We start from the raw sequence: 14,866 nt of genomic DNA, 5'->3' as shown, positions 1-14,866 counted from the left end.
TATAGCAGAACTACAGTAAGCCTTGCTTGTGTGTCCCCATGAGTTTGTTCACGAAATGGATGCTGTTTCTCTGCTGTGTAATAGAGGTTTCATGGCATTGTGTATATATATATATATATATATATATATATATAGTGTATATATATATAGTTTTGAAACCCATATTGCTTTATTTTTACAAGATATATGAAAGTTTATTACATTATTAATAGCTTGCTGTACCTAATTCATACAAGTCAATTTTCTTGAACAAAATGCACTGAGATGTGCCTTGCCAGTGCTCTGTTTGTGATTGTTTATCACGAAGGACTAAATCGTAGGCCAGTGGTGTACCTGGGCTGTGACTATGTAGTTGAAAATAATTATTTCACAGAGGAGAGAGAAATTTCAGAATCTTTATGTAGTTGTGGTATGTTTACATTCAAAAATTCTGTATGAAAAGGAATTGCTGTTCTGCACCTGGCTTCACCCCAAGGCCTGGATTCAGAGAGAGCAGCTCCGTAGCCCTGGATTTGAGGAACTTGGTGATGCGGACTGCTCCTGAAGCAGAGTCCTGGTCCAGCTGATAGCGAGCCACAAGACCCCAGTGGGTTTCCGCCCTTCTTGAGATCTTGCCTTCTCATCGGCTTGTCAAACAGGTTGCTGAGAAGCGAGTGAGCAAACACTCCCTGTCATTTTATCAAAAATTTGTGTGCGATGTATTTTGAGAAGCACAAAACGTGACTTAGGTTAATGTAGCACATTACAACCAGTTGTAGATGTGTACAGTACGGAAGAAGAGGAAAGCTACAGTAGAATAAAATGAAGAATTACAGAATGAAATTGTGAGTGTTTTCTTTTAGACTTTTTGTTTGAAAGTGGTTTTGGAGTGTGGTTTGTCGTTCAGGTTTTGGTGTTTGTTTTTTTTTTTTCTTTTTTTTAGACTGGCAAGAAAAAAATGTGTTGCAACAGAGAATAAGCAAAGAAATCTAAATCTTTTGTGGACTGATGTTTTCATGACGAGTATTATACCTGTCGTAGGAGGAAACTGTGTGCTGATGAGGACGTGGATAAAATAATCTTGCTAGAATACATGTGAATAATTAGCAGGTTCTTTTGGTTTAGCTGCCAAAGAAAATAATTGTTTTGAATAGAATTGAATTTAAGATTTTTCCATCTTTTCTTACTCATACAAAAGCACAAACCATTTTATGTTTCCTTGATGCATAAGGCTTCAATTCAGGCAAATATAACTGAAAGGAAATTAAAGGCTTGCTTAGCAAGGCCACTAATGGTGATGATGGTGTCAGCCCATTTTTCCTCCTTGTAGTGCAGAGACTATGGCATTTGGTGGGATGAAATAGACTGAGGCTCAGATAAACCTTCTCAAGCAGAGAATTAAAATCAGACTCTTGAGTGAGTTTCTTCACTATCAGACAAACACATTTCTCTGACAGTTTAGCTCTCAGCCTTTTTCCTGACTTGAACCTGGTATTTAAAACATACTTACACAATGGAAGAAGAAATGAGAATGACTCTTCATCCCACGGGCTGGGATTGCACACGCAAGCTCCAGTCCCTGTTTATTTGTCATAAAAGATTGAGGTTATTGCACCTCAGAAGTACTCCTTTTTATTTTTTCCCCTAGCATTTATCTGGGAAGTAAGAGGCTTATGTTGTCCCCAAGCAGAACAGACAGTTGAGCCTATGGATCGGGATCCCACACCCTTGGTTGGAGTTTGTATGGTTGCCCTCAGGTGTTCAGAGTACAAGGGAGCTGTGTTTGCACTGAATCTTTATTTGTGAATTTTTCCCATGGTATGTCTTCCTGGGGCAGTCACATTGCCTCAGCTGTTTCTTGCTTTACCCTCCTGACACCTCTAAGATAATATTGTTGTTTTCAATGCTTCTTTTCAAAATGGGAAATTAAGGTGTGGAGAATAAGTGATTTCCCCAAGGTCACATAAGAACATCCGTAAGGCTATTATAAAGCATTTTAAATGTTTGCTGTAGCTGACTACTACCTTGCAGTAAATTTGTCAGGAGATCAGGCTGTGCTAGGTCTCACAGCCCATTTGCTCTCCAGGACTGGTTGAGTTCCAAGCAAGAATTTGCCTTCGGAGACCCCTTCCCCAAACAGGAGGTAGAGGACCTTGTGTCTGAGCCACATGTGAGACTGTGAATCATTAGAACATTGGAGCCTGGAAAAAACGAGTGGGCCACGGAAACACATTGGTCCGGGATTTGTCCCTGTAGTACTGACTCTAAGCATTTGCATCGATTCAGTCTGCCACGAAAGCAGATGAGAGAGGTAGCACGTTGTTGTTGATGCTAGCTGGTTAACTTGCATTAACTCTAATCAGAAGGTTCCTCACATCAACAGTGTAATTGACACTTCCGATTTCCTAAGGAAGCCTAAAATATGCTAAACCTGGGCGTTTTCTTTGATTTTGTGTATATTATCTGTCTCTCTTGTAACACAATATGGAAATGTTCCTTAATTCAGGTCTGTCAATAAAGGCTTGTCATTTCTGTGGCTTTTTTTTTTTTTTTTTTTTTAAAAATGCATCTGCTACCAACAAAATGTGATCCTTTATATCTCTGCTTATCATTTGGAAACTTATGTTAACAACAGAAAGCTGCATGACAGGCTGAAAACCAAGAAGACAAATTGATGCATGAACATGATGTTTATGCTGCTTCTTCCTAGCCCTAAGCTTGAGTTACAAGTTTGTTCCTGCTTTGTTATCTTTCTGATCAGAAGTAAATAAAAATTTCAGCTAATGTAATGGTAATTATTTATCCTTATATTGGTAGTATTGAGTCTTTTCAAAATCTTACTAATTTTCACAAAAAAGGAAAATATCCTCAGCTGCAACACTCTGTTTGGGGGACAAGGAAGGAGGTCAACAAATAAAAGACATAGGCGTATGTCCAGGCTCTTTGTAATCACTCAATTTAAAAGATACTAGATCCATTTGTGGCTCTTGCGGTATCTCTGCCACCTAGCTCCTGTGGAAATAAATGGGAGCTCGACCACTGTAGTGTTGACAGCAGGATAGATTTCTTTAGTGATAAAATAGCAAATGGCAAAACAGTTTCTGTAGTCAGAATTTCAGTGATAATGATGCCAGCGCATTACCACAAGTATGCTCAGTTCAGTTAGAAACTGAGAAAAAAAAATAATCTTAAAGTTGTTTGCTTCCTTTCTTCTTTTTTTTTCATTTTGTATTTTTTTTTTTAGCAAGTACTGTAAAGGGTCTTTTCTGTGTTAGCTCCTGCAAATGGGTGGTGGAGAGTTTGCTGTTTTATAAGCAAACAACAGAAATTACATGTAAGGTTTCGGTAATGAGGGAATAGTTGAAAGTTTTGTTATGCTGGTGTAAATCCAAAATTACTTTATTAAGATAAGTTCCCACAGAGCAAATTTAAACTGGCATGGATCCAACAAAAGGTAAAATCAGTCCTTTGGATGTAGATTTGTTAAACTACCAGAATGCTTGTTTACTCTTCTCCTGTCTTGTGTGGTTTAAATCAAATCTGGATGTCTTCTCCTTTAAGTTAATGATGGTGTTTTACTATGCTTCATGATGCTTGGGGGGTGTTTGACATCATCTTCTTATTCACAGCTTCCTTTGATGGGGAAAAGCATGCCATCAATCTTCCTTCTGTAAACAGCGCATCATTTGTCCTACGCTTCTTGGAGAAACTGTGCCACAGCCTGCAGTGTGATAATCTCTTTAGTAGCCAGCCTTTCAGCCCTTACATGGGATGTGCACATAGTCCTACGGAGTATGATAGGAACAAACCAGGTACTGTTAAACAACTGTTACTTTCAAGTGCTGATGTTTTTGAGAAGTCTGGTGACTTTATGAAACGTAACTTTTTAATCTGTCTTTCAATGACGTGAATTGATTGAAATAATACGCTTCAGTTCTTAGTGAATTGGTTCTAGCGCGGTAGTGCTCTGACAGGATGGGATAGCCCACACCACGTGTGCAGAAATCATTTTGTTCAGCAAACTCCTCCTTGTAGCCAAGCCAGGAAACATATGTATTGTACCACTGTGATACTGCTGAAAGGACAAGCTCAAAACTTCACATTTCATTTGTTAAATTTGTGTTTGGATCATAAAATAAACTTACAACAAAGATACTTACTGCCTTATGAGAAGGGGCATGCCCTGAAAGGGAATTGAGTCTAGCCCTTCCCACACCAGTAAAAGGTCCTTTCTTCCTTCTTTAATCACCTTACTTAGTGATGGCTCCAACAATTATACATTGTACTACGTACAGTCCAGTCTTCTACTAGAAAAGGTGGGGTTTGCAGGTGGCTGCTTGTGATATTTTGTATGAGGCCAGTATCTTTGTCTGCTGCACTGGGAGCACAGAGTGAGAGGGAAATGAAGTGACTTGCGCAAGATCTCCCATCAGGTTGTTTGTAGGGCCTGGTATTACAAGTCCCAGCTCAAGGCTTACCAGGAGCCGTAGCTGAGAAAACCTTGATGTCAGGGCAATTTCAGAAGATTCATGTTGGGTGTGAAGCTTCGTCACAGCTGTCTGATAGCTCAGTCTGTCTTCTGGGTGCTGCTTTAGGAAATAAAATATTCTCACACACACACACACACTTTGCAATGGAGAAATTATGTTTATAATTCTGTCTGTCATATGAAAGTCATTAGTTTTAACTCTTTTCAGAAAAGTAGCCAGGGTCAAGGTAATTTGGGTGGTGACAGTATAAACTAAGCTGTACTTCAGCTTGGAAAGTTTGTATCAAAATGACTGAGTCTGTGTGACATGAGAAACTGAACTGTGACCTGGTGAATGGCTGATATATGTCTTTGTTTTTGTCCCTGGACTTTCCCCATGAGCAGCTTTATGCTAGAATAATACATGGTCACTTTCCTCTTCACAGCAAAAGAAGAAATACCTGAAAACAGGAATGCTAAACGATACTCTCAGGACTCTCCACCGTATACTGCTCCTCTTTCCCCTAAGCTTCCCAGAAATGATGCTCATCCATCTGAAGGTAATTACATTATGTCAGGATTATATATGAGCATTATTTATGGTTTCAGTATTTCCAGTCAAAAAGGACCGAGTTCAACGTATGTGTCTGGTTTGTCTCTAGCCTTTGACAGGTCAAGGTGAAAGTATGTTAATTATTGATCACTGGCACAGATTTTGCACTTAGGGGAGATCTACTGCAAGTTCCAGCAGTCCTTCTCCTAAACCTGCTAGCCTTTTTTGTGAAGAGGCTCAGGCAAATAGGTGACAGATGAAGCCTCCTGTTTCATATATGACTATTTAGCAGGAAACCAATTGCCTCGAAATGGATTAGGAGATAAATTGGAAGCAACTCTTAATAACTCTAGGCTGGGGCCATTAAGTGAGTGAGGGTGTAGCTTGATGATACAATTCAGCTGGATTTATGGCTAGCTGCCACTGAAAGTTGTGCTGCTCCTGCTTTCCTTGCCTCCTTGTCCCGGCAGTGGGTCCCAGGCCCCCCGGCTGGGTGATGAGCTGAACCAGTGAGCAAAAACATGGAAAACATTTTGGTGAAGGAAAGAGTAGTTTGCACTTTACTTCTCTGGACTGACTCACCATGGACTTGGATGAGCACAGGGAAGGGTTGAATAAAATGCAGCCATGGCCAGGGGAGCAGCGAAGCCTCCCTGCGGCAGCTGCCTGATAGATTTAGCTCACTGATGAACAGCACCTTTTCCTGCGCTGCAGCTCAGCTGCAGTAACTGAGCATGTGTCTAGTCTTAGTCTGCCGCAGATGTGAAGTAAAGCATCTAGGTTTAAACCTCAGTGAGAGACACTTACGAAAACGTGGTTTTTTTACTCTACATTTGCTACTTAACTGGTTAAGCCATGGTAACTTGTTGATGTTAACTTGTCCTATCTGATACATACTTTCTCTTGCTGGAAGATACTTGCACAGCATTTCCAAAGCCTTTTTTCAAATATGACGGGGATTAGTTATTTCTTCCTTCATATTATTTTTTTTTCTTCTTTTTGAAGATCCTGGGGTCATTTTTTGTCTATTAGCATCAGCAGGGGCAGAATGATCTCTTTTTCTGTGCAGATTAAAAAGTTATAGGACCACAGTTAAAGCAGAAAAGGATATCAAATTAAAATGTTCAAAATGATAGCTTATTTAAAATGGTACATATTATTTTATATATATGTAGCATATTCACTTCTTTTGTATATAATAACAGCAGCAGGAAATACAGTTCTGCACTGATTATGGATTTCTGTGTCTTTCCAAAAGAAGTACTGGCTTAATTCCACAGATATCTCGTGCACCTAAGTCAGGTATTTCTGGTAGGTAAACTTAATAAGTGTAGAGCACTTAATTATACTCAAATGAAGTTGTTTCAGTTGGAGCAAACCAAATGTTTGAGTAGATCTGCATTATCTTGTAAGAAATGTTCTTCAAAGTGCGCATACTACTTTTTAATCCTTGTTTGCTAATGGATCCCTTTTACAGATGAAGTCAGTGTACTCCTTAAAATACATTTTAAGATCAATAGTTCATTATAAAGTGCAGTTACATGGATAAAAAATAATTAAAATAAGTATTATGCCATGGTTTCAGAGGTTTGAATTTGTACTCCGTGCATTTCGAGAAGCAAAGTGTTCTCTAGTGTTGTGTGTTTCCCATTAGGGCAATGTCCTCTGCTGAAAATCTGGAGGTAATTTTATAGCGGCCAGTCATGGGTTGGTTAGCAAGAAAGATCTGCCCCCAAAAAGTTCTGGTTCCATTGAGACATAGTTGTCTTGAAATAGTTGTTTTGAAATATCATTTGAAGGCAAAATGGAATAATTGTGGGAAAGGGTCTTTCAAAAAACTCATTTTCCTTCTGATCTGCTCAGGGATATGTTTTGCAGATTTTACTGTCTTTCCTGCTTACTAACAGTTTCTTCTTAAAGTTATGGAAGATAAAGGAGGGGGGTAGGGTGAGGAATAACTCGGCCTCCCTCCCCCTGAAAACAGCGTTCTTACTACTGTGGCTGATTACATCATTCCCATTATGTATGAGGCAGAACAACTGGCTTCTAATTCCCAGAGGAGCTTCAAGAAAACAAAACGTCCAATTCCTGCTAAGGCCTTCAGTGTTTGAAGAGTCTGTCATCCTTACATTTGAAACATAAGGCCTTTTATTGGCCTTTTATTAATCTACCCAGAGATCAGGCATTCTGCAGTAGAACCTCCCATCTCTTCCCATACCACTGTTATTCACAACTGCTCAAAATGTTGAGGTGGGAGAAGTATGTCATTCGTTGCTCCATGGATTGCAAAGCTCCATTTGCTGGATGCCGATTTTTGAATCAGCTGTCATACCAGTTGACCGCTTTTTCGACAGGTTTGCAGCTGCGTTTTGTTTGTAGAGAAGCTAGATGGATGGAAAGGGGACTGGACACCATAGTTGCTGAACAGAAACACCTTCTCTAAAAGATGATGGCCCTGGGAAATATGCCAGCTTTTCCACCTTGTGTATGTGAATTGAGAATGTACAGTAAGATAAATTCAAATGCTGTTATCTTGGGAAAAAAAGCAGAGTTGGTCTTTCCCAGCCCTATTTACTATTGTTTACTTTAGGATGTATAACATCAGAGAGAAATCTGGGATATAATTGGAATAAATACAATTAAATTATCCTGTAATACAGTAAATTTTAAAAATCTTTGTGTCTTCAGAAATCTTGACAAGGATTATGTAAAACAGTTACTCTTAAAAAACCCTATATTTGGGACCTCTGCTTGTTTACTATAACTGCAAAAAGGTTTTTTTTCTTAAGACGTTACATGGAGTTGGCTGATATATGCTTAAATACTCCAGTTGAAACTTTCTGCTGGGGAGTATTGTCTCCATTGTTTCATCCTACCTTTCAAGACTTCTGAAATCTGAATCTCCAGGTTCGGTCAGTTAAACCTCAGGCTTCTTCATATAGCATTGCTGTAACTATTTAAAGTATCACCTCTGCCTTTTGGTCTTGGACTGAGATTTCTGTTAGTGATTTCATTCTCTAGTTCTAATTTTCCCTTGGTTGGCTACCCTTTAATTTTATAGTGCGTATCATTGGTTACATTTCTTAAAGTCTCTCTGAACTTCTATAGAATGATGGCTTTTGTTTTTCATTTTGCTAAGTTGCTGCAACTACTTCAAGATGACAAATGTAAAGAAGTTAGTTTTCTTGTTTGTTTGTGTTCTTTGAAGACCTCAGTAGCTGCCGCTTTGCTTTTGTGATTCAAATCTAACAAACTAGAAAGTTTTGCAGTGGTTGTTTTGAGGGTCGTGTATGTGAAAGAGAAGGGCTTGTGTCCATAAAAGCTGCTTTATTCCATGACTATCAAGTTTAGTAAAAGATGTTACATCATCTTGCAGATCTTGCCTTACTGAATTCACTAAGTAGGGAGCTGGCTCTCTGAGTGACTTTGTTTCCTTTTAGGATTATGCCGTCTGAAGACCAAAATACACTTAACAGTTCTTCACTGCACTCCACTTTTAAACATGTTTCGGCAGAGAACCTAAGACCTCATGAAGCAAGTTGAAAACATGCTTTTGAGAAGCTCACTGGGGTTTTTAGGAAAATACTCTTCCTTTAGTTTTAATTGGGTATTCACCCAAGAAATTCTTGAAAGTTGTCATATGAAAAGGGTAGTAAAAAGCTTATTTCAGGAACTTGTTTTGCAGAACATACCAGTTCTTATCCCAAAGAATATGCTGCTTCACTAGCATATGTTTTATAACTTCATTAGAGTGATTTTCAAGATGGTAGTGTGGGGTTTACAGTTCTGTGAACATGTTAGCTGTATTTTCTAACTCTTAACTCTCTTGCCAAAGCAGCATTTGTTTCATACAGATTTGTACATCATGCTTCCAGCTTCTTTCTCGGGCTAGATATTGGCCTGATGCAAACGGAGAATAATACATCTGATTGCTAGAGAATGGAGTGGTATTCTCCTTGATTTGGGTTTTTTTCCCCCCTCATATAAGCATGTTTCTCCCAGTCAGACCTGAATTCGGTTGACTGAGAGTGGATTTTTCAGTAATCAAGCAAACTTGGCTCCTGTTTCATGGCATAGGGAAAGGGACCTGCTGAACTCTACTCATCTGGGTTAGAAACAGTATTGACAGGCTCTAAAAATTCATGGGTCTTCTAAGCAGGTGGTGTTTGTGTTTTGCAGAGTAGAAATTAGCTGATAAGTGTTCAGAACTAAAAAGGAGAATGCTGTTACACTCCCTTCCTGAGATCTGATTTTTTTTTTTTTTTTTAAACTTGCTCAGTGGGTTCAGTAATTTACATGTATCCTTAGCTTTCCAGAGTCTGTGCTTGTAGACCCTGCCCTGTGCAAAGAAATAACTGTATGTAGATATGTGTTCTGTTAGTGTGCCGTACCTGGCACTCACAGCCTTCTGTGACTTTGCCTGTACCCCATTCAAATTTTAACGATGGCCTCTGTGTCTGAATGTATTGGGATCTAGAGATGACAATTGTCCACTTGTTTTGTTTATGAAGTTAGTGAGTCCCTCTGCTCTTTAGAACAAATTAAACAATTGTTAATTAACTTAAGAGTTTTTATTTTTGTTAAAAATTTCTTGCAACATAAATGTAACACTCATAATGGTTAGCTTTTTGAGAATATGTTTAAAAAAAGATAATGAAAATGCTTGACTAAGATTGCTTGATGTATCAGTATTAACATCAGATAACTTTACACCCCAAAAATTCCTCTGTCACTTCCCTGTTCATAGTATTTAACAAATACAACTGAAATGATTTATGAAAGACTGTCTCAAACTTGATGTATTAAATCTTTTGCTACGAAAAATGTTTTAAAAATACAGTAAGAGCCCAGTGATTACTTGAGGAAAAGGGGCAAACGTTCAGCAGCAGTGATTGCCTCACAGGAGATTTATTAACAGGTTTACAATGTGTCAGTATCTTCAAGAGAACATAGCAAGGAGTTAAATAAAAAAGGTATAATGTCCCTCGCTTTCAACATACTGATACTTGCTTTTTCTGTAGCAGAAACATTACCTATAGAAGAAAACAGCACTTCCAAAGAACACCGATTTTCTGAGGACTCTATGGATTCTGCACTTAGTTCTGTAAATCCTTCAAGCCCGACCCGTCGAAATTCCACAGAATATCGTACTTCAGGGAGTGCAGCATATTACAGAAGTTCCCTTCAGCCAGTGACTGCTACCTCAAATTCAGCCCCAATCCTGCGCAGGCTGTCCTTGAGCTCTGCTGGGAGCAGCGGTTACTATGAAGTTAGTAGGAATCGAATACAGAGGCGGATTGAAGGTATGCTATATAACTAAACTTTCCAAAGTATATAAGTGCTTTTATTAACATACAAAGTCTGAGAGTTATAAATAAAGAACTTCTTTACCATAGAAAAGCTTGCATATGGAGTGAAATGTTGTGCTGTGGCCAAGCATGTCAGGCTTGCTAACGTAACTGCAAATGCAGAACTTAAGCCTGTTAGAACTAATACTGCAGTGCAGGCCGGGGGGTGGGTGTCGTACCTGCTGCGCCTTCCTCTCACTGCTGTTACGGACCCTGCAGCGGGCCATACCAAAGAGGGCTAGCTGTATGCAGCTCACTTCCTGAGCATCTTATCAGCTATCACCCTGTTGCTGAAATATGGGGATAGGGTTTCCTCCTGTCCCTCCCTCCCTCTGTCTGCACAGCTTAACTTGCCTTTGCCACATTCCCAATTAATGGTATCTTGGGACCCAGGAGCCAAGTACAAGTCGAACTAATCCCTCTAGGTATGTCATAGTGCTAGTGTTTATGCTGCTGTAAATATTTGCAGTTATACAAGGCATTTAAAGACAAATGGAACAGTTCAATATTATTTGGAGGAAAATAAAACATCTTTCATTCTAATATATTGCAAAGAATGCATAATAAAAGCTGCGTGTTAATATTAAGAATGTCTTATGTAAAATGAAATGCATTATCCCTGAATAGACTAGTAATACTTCTTCCTTTCACAACATTTTTATACTAAAAGCTGCAAGTTCCACAACTGGACCGGATCTGAATTCACTAAAAAGGGAACCTTCAAGAATATTGAATAAGGATCCTTCCACCTGGTCAATAGAGGAAGTAATGCGTTTTGTGAAAGAAGCTGATCCACAGGCACTAGCTCCACATGCAGAACTCTTCAGGAGACATGTATGATGCATATCCATTCTGTTCTAGTAGATTGTGCATCTTGTTAATGTCTTAAAATACAGCTTTCATGTCTGTCACTGTTTGCAACTGAAGGTAGAATAGACTCTACTCGTATATTAGAGGGAGGCTGAAAATTATTTTTCCACCTGAAACTCCTCCTGCAGTGTGTTTTCTCTGTGTTCCAGTCTTGTTAGACCAACGTAAATAGCCACTGCTTTCCAGCTTATATGGTATAATGCCAGTACTGGAAGTATCCAAGTTCTAATGGCCAACATACATGGTACCCCCGTCATCCCTGGTACCTCTAGAGACGATGGTGTTCTCATGTACAGTATGGGGCATTTGGCCTACATAGACGACACCTTTCTAAGCCAGTCTGTTTCGGAGACTGATTATCCCAAAGTAGAGATACTGTTACGCCTCATTAGCTTTACACTTGGTCATTAATACTAAAATTCAGAGAATCAGTTGAAATGTTGAATTCATTTGGAAAACTGTGTAGGGCTTCATAAGATCTAACTAGATGTTGTATTTAGAGAGATAAACTGTGTCAGTTTCTCTGTGCTGTTTTTGGTCTCCCTTCTTCCTTCTCACTGTGCTTTTCTATGGCAGGCTGCCCAGCAAAGAGCTGTTTTCTTATTTCATTGCATATATGGCCCTCCAAAAAGAGGCTGGCTTTCTCTTTAGTAGTATTTCACCCTTGTTCTGCACCAGTTCCTACTAACAGTTAAATCTCAGAGTCAACTGGATTGGAAGGAAAACGCAAAATACCTTTTAACGGAGCTTCCTGTCTTATATTTTATTCGCGGTTGTATAACAAGACTAAATGCCACTTGTTTTGTCAGGTTTAAAAAAAATAAGATGGAGTGGTTTTCTTTATGGTGTTTTAAGGAACTAATTGCCTGTCTACAGTATGTAATGCTACTAAGAGCTTAGGACTGTCACGTTTCAGCAGCTTCTCAAGCAGGCAGTTGAAATCTGACTAAGTTGTCCTTGGTCTTGATCCTAACAATCTGTCTGGTTTAACCTGGACATAGATCTGTCTTATTTCACAGATTCAGATGGTCTGTAACCCCTTCTTCCGTGTGACTGTTTGCATGCACATGCCAGAATCCTCCCACAGCTGTGTTCAAGGTTCAGTGCAAGGCCTCAGTGCTTGGATCATTTAATCTCTAACTGCACAGACCTTCCTTTGCAGCTTCTTGTTTTTTTCCCTTGACCCATTCACTTTTTCCCCCAGCTGGTACCTAATTTTGAGGGCTGTTTGGTCAGTTTCATTTACTTACTATAATTTTCTTTAACATCTTAAATACCTTAATCATACTTTTAAAAATACTAGAATAAATTCAATTTCAGTGGCCATCTGTAAATATCAAATTATACTAAGTTACTGTTTTATATGTAGTAGATAAATTTTTACCACAGTATAAACAAATCTAATGTACTTTCCAGTTTTACCATGCAGCTTGTTAAAGTAGTTGTATGTTGTTGTGTTTATTCTCTTCCTTCTGCAGGAAATTGATGGGAAGGCACTACTCTTACTGAGGAGTGATATGATAATGAAATATATGGGACTGAAGCTGGGGCCTGCCCTAAAGTTGTGCTACCACATTGAAAGACTTAAACAAGGAAAGTACTAGCCAGTGGGGATACCACAAATATGTGTGTTCGTGTCACACTAAGCTCTCAGGTTCACAGCCATCGCCTTTATTTGAAACTATTTTGCTGATATAAATCATCTTTATTTTTTGAAAGTGCTCCCAAAATGTAAAAAAAAAGACATTCAGGATAAAGAGGGAGAAAAAAAAATATCTGTATTACATTCTAGTATTTTGCCAACGATTTCAGAAAGTTTGCAGGGAAGGGCAGTTGATCAGACTGGGGCAGGCAGGTCGGGTAACAGTGCTCTCTGAATCCTGAAAAGTGTGTTCTCTGTTGCAGACTTCAGCCAACGTGTTCATATTCAGAACCAAAACAGCTGAATCCCAAAGGAAAATAATAAACCAAACCAGCATCAGGTGTTAATAATTTTTACAGGGGTGGCTGTAAACTTTTATATTGCAAGGAAAATTTAAAATAGAAGATCTCATCTCTGTAGTGAATACTGTGTCTGGTCCTCCAGCAGATTAATACTCTAGTATATTATTCTAGATTATTCTTCCTAGATTTCCATAAAGGGAATAGCCATATGAATTGGTCATGGGGGATGGAGGTGTGGGGAGGGAAGGGTTATGGAGGAGAGAGGGCTTAATACAAATATAAGCTTTTATAAAGTGTGATTATCAGTCCTTTGGTAAGTTATGAGGACAAATGTACGGTATATTGTCAGTTTATGCAGGCAATAAATATTTCTGTTTCATGGAAGGGCATATTGGCTGTATAAACAGCCATTTCTGGGACAGACTGATTTAACTGGAACAACACATCCACATTTTAAACATTCCATCTTTTTGCTAAGTTTGGCATGGATATATGTGTTCATGCTTTTTATATATACACGTGTATGTGTCGGGGAAATACATACTATATGTATATAAAAATATACATACACACTGTACATATGTATTCAGTTTTTTAATGTGTACTTTGCACTGTGCCAGAGAGAACTGTACAATTTCTTGTTGGTTTTTTTTACCAGAAAATTTAGTGGTGTACTACTTTCATATTCATTAGCACCTGCTTAACTTGTCCATTCTTGGAGTCAGAAGGTGACAAACAATCAAAGAGTGGGTTTATTCATACAGGCGAGTTCCCTGTACTATGCAATACTCTTGGTTATTCATCCCTTAACTCTGAGCCATATATTCTGGTATATTTCTGGAAAGACACATTTGGTTCTGACGTTTTGGGCTTATGTTTCCTATAAGGAAGTGCTATTATGTAACCGATAAGCCTTTTTAGGGTAAAATTGGTGCTGTTTGTATAAGCTGCATGGATGAGTAGTGATAATAAAGCAGTTTGTTGTCACTGCCAATTGTAATATACATCAGGGACAAGAAAATATACTTTCTGTGTAGGAAACTGAATGTACTGTATGTAATAGTGCAAGTGATAAAAACTATTTGCTAGGGAAGGTGTAGTCCTAAAACGGTAGGTTTTATTATATTTCTTACTGCCTTTTTATATGAAAGCATATAGTATAAATGTATTTTTTACAAATTCTTTTTCTGAAAATGCCTTGCTTTACCAATAGTCTGATACTCCTCAGGTTTCAGCAGAGATACTGCTGCAAAATAATAAATTTTGTGGCTCACAAGTGTCCAAGTATTTTGTTAGTTTAAGTGACTGCAATGCAATTTTAATTTAGCGAGTCATTTGGACTTTGAGAATTGTTTTTATTATTACATCATCAGACATTTGACACTAAAGGTTATCTGTATTGATTTGTTTTGCATATCTTTTGTGGTGCATGTATGCTTAGATGAATAATACAAGCATGCTCTATACTAAGAAAAGGTCAGAGCAATGATTGGAGAAACAGAATATTTTTTTTTTCTTTGTGTTAGGAAAATACTGACTTGATTGTTGGTGTAACCATATGAAAGTTAGTTATATATTGAGGAAAACATCATGCCCCACATGTTCAGTGTGTTGCTTATACCTTACTTCTTCCACACTTTATGCTGAATTTCAGACTTCTTTAGCATAAAAAGATCTCATATGATTTAACTGGAAGTAATTGAC

The 14,866-nt window shown here is 38.4% G+C and overlaps 1 protein-coding gene across 4 annotated transcripts in view; it reads left to right on the top strand.

Moving 5' to 3' along the window:
* The window catches only part of SCML2 (Scm polycomb group protein like 2), a 58,459-nt gene extending 45,156 nt beyond the window's left edge, over nt 1-13,303 (top strand). For all 4 annotated transcript variants that reach the window (XM_082303930.1, XM_082303931.1, XM_082303928.1 and 1 more), the window contains 5 exons: nt 3,609-3,791; nt 4,894-5,007; nt 10,022-10,303; nt 11,019-11,182; nt 12,697-13,303. In XM_082303930.1, coding sequence (XP_082160056.1) covers nt 3,609-3,791; nt 4,894-5,007; nt 10,022-10,303; nt 11,019-11,182; nt 12,697-12,822 — 869 coding nt within the window. In that variant the 3' untranslated portion in view covers nt 12,823-13,303. The remainder of the gene's footprint in view (nt 1-3,608; nt 3,792-4,893; nt 5,008-10,021; nt 10,304-11,018; nt 11,183-12,696) is intronic.
* Nucleotides 13,304-14,866: the final 1,563 nt, after the last annotated feature.

The sequence above is a fragment of the Platalea leucorodia genome (genome assembly GCF_965183815.1).
Source record: "Platalea leucorodia genome assembly, chromosome: 2".
Lineage (NCBI taxonomy): Eukaryota > Metazoa > Chordata > Aves > Pelecaniformes > Threskiornithidae > Platalea > Platalea leucorodia.
The sequence above is the reverse complement of the archived record's forward strand: the minus strand, read 5'-3'. Positions and strand labels throughout refer to the sequence as shown.